Raw genomic sequence first — 2453 nt, 5'->3', positions numbered from 1 at the left:
GCCATAATAAAGATTTATCGCTGAATATATTCTTTAAAATTTCAAATGTGTTTCCAACATCTTGGAAAGTAAAACCCATCTACGCTGATTATTTAGCAGATTACGTCGCTTTCTTTTTTCGAAAATAGTCTATTTGCCCCCTCTATGCACTAGGCTACAAGGACTCCTTTCGAACTTTCAATCTCGGGCTACAATTCTTATCCTCATTGTGTATACCCGCTATCTTCCTCTCCCTTCGCTGTGCCAGCCTTCAGATTCTGCTGAGTTCGCTGCGTCCCTATCAGGCGCATGTGCGTCACACGAACAACGACAACAAGTCCTGTATTATTCACATATCGACAACTTTATTTGCAACAGTTGCAAGTTGCGACGCTACCAGTCTTTATTTCTTTAAACTGCACAACTTCTAAAGTAAGGGAGTAAGGAAATGCACACCCAAAACGAGAGACAGCACCCCATATGTAACACAAAGGATTTTGATGAATACAATTTACTGCACTTTTGGGCAATCACATAAAACTATACATTCCAAATAAGAATTATTATATATATAATTATATATTTTAAGGTAGTACACACACACACCCACACCCACATTCACACGCACACCCACCCACCCACCCACCCACACACACACACACACACACACACACACACACATATATATATATATATATATATATATATTAGAGGTATATACATATGTAACTAGTGATAAATGATTTCAATTATAAAACTAATTCTATCCGACACTATACTACTTTAGGAATATATCTATTTTTCTATTTAGTTATTTATTAATCTACATACTTATCTTTCTGTGCATTTTCTTTATATCTTACTTTACGTCTATATACTATATATTTATATTTTCAGTCGCTCTCCTCCCTCTCACCATTTAGATCCATGTGTGTGTGTGTGTGTGTGTGTGTGTGTGTGTGTGTGTGTGTGTGTGTGTGTGTGTGTAAGTACGTCCACTTTAATTAATAATTCATAGTTCCCCCAGTATCTTAAGAGTTTCCTGTCTGAACAGGTTGCATTTTTGGTACAGAATTTCACTCTCAAATGTGGAAATATTTAAAATCACACAGGTATTAACGTCTATTTTAATATTAAGATAGCTAGGCACATATACATGCAGAGGAAAAAAACTAATAACAAGTTTACATGCTATACTTCAGAGTTTACCCTTTTCACTCCAAGTATATAGTTGATTAATTAAATATTATTTGATTATAGCTCTTTGGAGTAAGGTGTGTGTCTTTGTTGAGATAAAATATTTTAACTTTAGTAATTGATTATTTCTGTTAATTACATTACTATATATATATATATATATATATATATATATATATATTCGAATGAGCTTAACAAATAATGCAGCCATTTTCACACACATACATGCACTACTATATGTGTAAAGCATTGCGTTAAGTAAAAGTTCATAAAATGTGCTTACTAAGACAGGCATCACAGTAACTCCCTCTTTCTTTCTCTTCTTATATATTTCATATTTCATTATCAATTTTTTTCCGCTTTCCTGAATATCTTTATAATGTTCTTTTCGAATTTTTTCGGTTCATTTCTAATATGTTATATACTTCGTAAAAACAGATTTCGTCTAATGAGGCGTTTATTCATTAATTCTTGCCTACGGTTATCATAAGTTACTACGTTTTAATTCTTTACGCAGAATATTTCTGACTGTTTCTACATCCCTTCCTTCATTATTTCTTTCTTTTTATTCACCGATATACAACTTTATTATACGATAGTTTAAAACATTTTTCATTGACGTGTTTATTCTGTTATAACAGTCGCATTCCTTTAAATTTTCTCTTCTCCATCCTACTGCAAACTGTAGCTCTCCCTCTCCCTTTCTCTCTCTTTCTCTCTTACTTTATTTATCTATTATCACTTTCTTTCTATGCTATTTCTACCCAACTTTCACAGTTTCGTTCCTCTCGCTCTCATAGTCACGCACACATATTATATCTATTTCTACCTCTCTCTCACACTACTTCTGACGGTTTATCTCTTTCGTTTTCTCCAACACTGCACTACCCACCCATTCCTCCACCCACATAAAACACGCAGCTCTCCTACCTCTCCTCCTCTCGATTCCTCATCACTCTATAATCCCGCGCCCACACTCAACCACTGTAGACTTGCTGACTGTTAGCGCAGGTAGGCAGTTCCTCCTTGATATACAAACATACCCATACGGCTTGATCAGCCAGAGGGCGACTTTTCGCCAACATGAGAGGGTGCCAGAGGATTACTTAGAAAGTGCTTTTTTTTACAAAAACCAAGGTGGTCCGAAAACGACGAACAAGACAGACGGGGGGGTTCGAAAGGGGGGCAATTTCTTACCGTCCGGGACGATATAGTTATGTAGATGAAACGTAGAACTTTTATCACATTCGTTATGCTTAGTGGAGTTCTAAGTGCGT

The 2453-nt window shown here is 35.6% G+C and overlaps 1 protein-coding gene across 1 annotated transcript in view; it reads left to right on the top strand.

Annotated features, from left to right (window-relative positions):
- The first annotated feature begins 1398 nt into the window (after positions 1-1398).
- LOC145293277 (uncharacterized) overlaps positions 1399-2453 on the top strand; it is a 183771-nt gene continuing 182716 nt past the window's right edge. Inside the window, exon 1 of the mRNA XM_080139877.1 lies at positions 1399-2453. This exon is cut by the window's right edge and continues 2023 nt beyond it. Within this exon, the coding sequence (XP_079996003.1) occupies positions 2399-2453 (55 nt within the window). The 5' untranslated portion in view covers positions 1399-2398.

This window comes from Euprymna scolopes, chromosome 14 (assembly GCF_053919585.1).
Source record: "Euprymna scolopes isolate OS-2025 chromosome 14, ASM5391958v1, whole genome shotgun sequence".
In the NCBI taxonomy this organism is placed as follows: Eukaryota; Metazoa; Mollusca; class Cephalopoda; order Sepiida; family Sepiolidae; genus Euprymna; species Euprymna scolopes.
The sequence above is the reverse complement of the archived record's forward strand: the minus strand, read 5'-3'. Positions and strand labels throughout refer to the sequence as shown.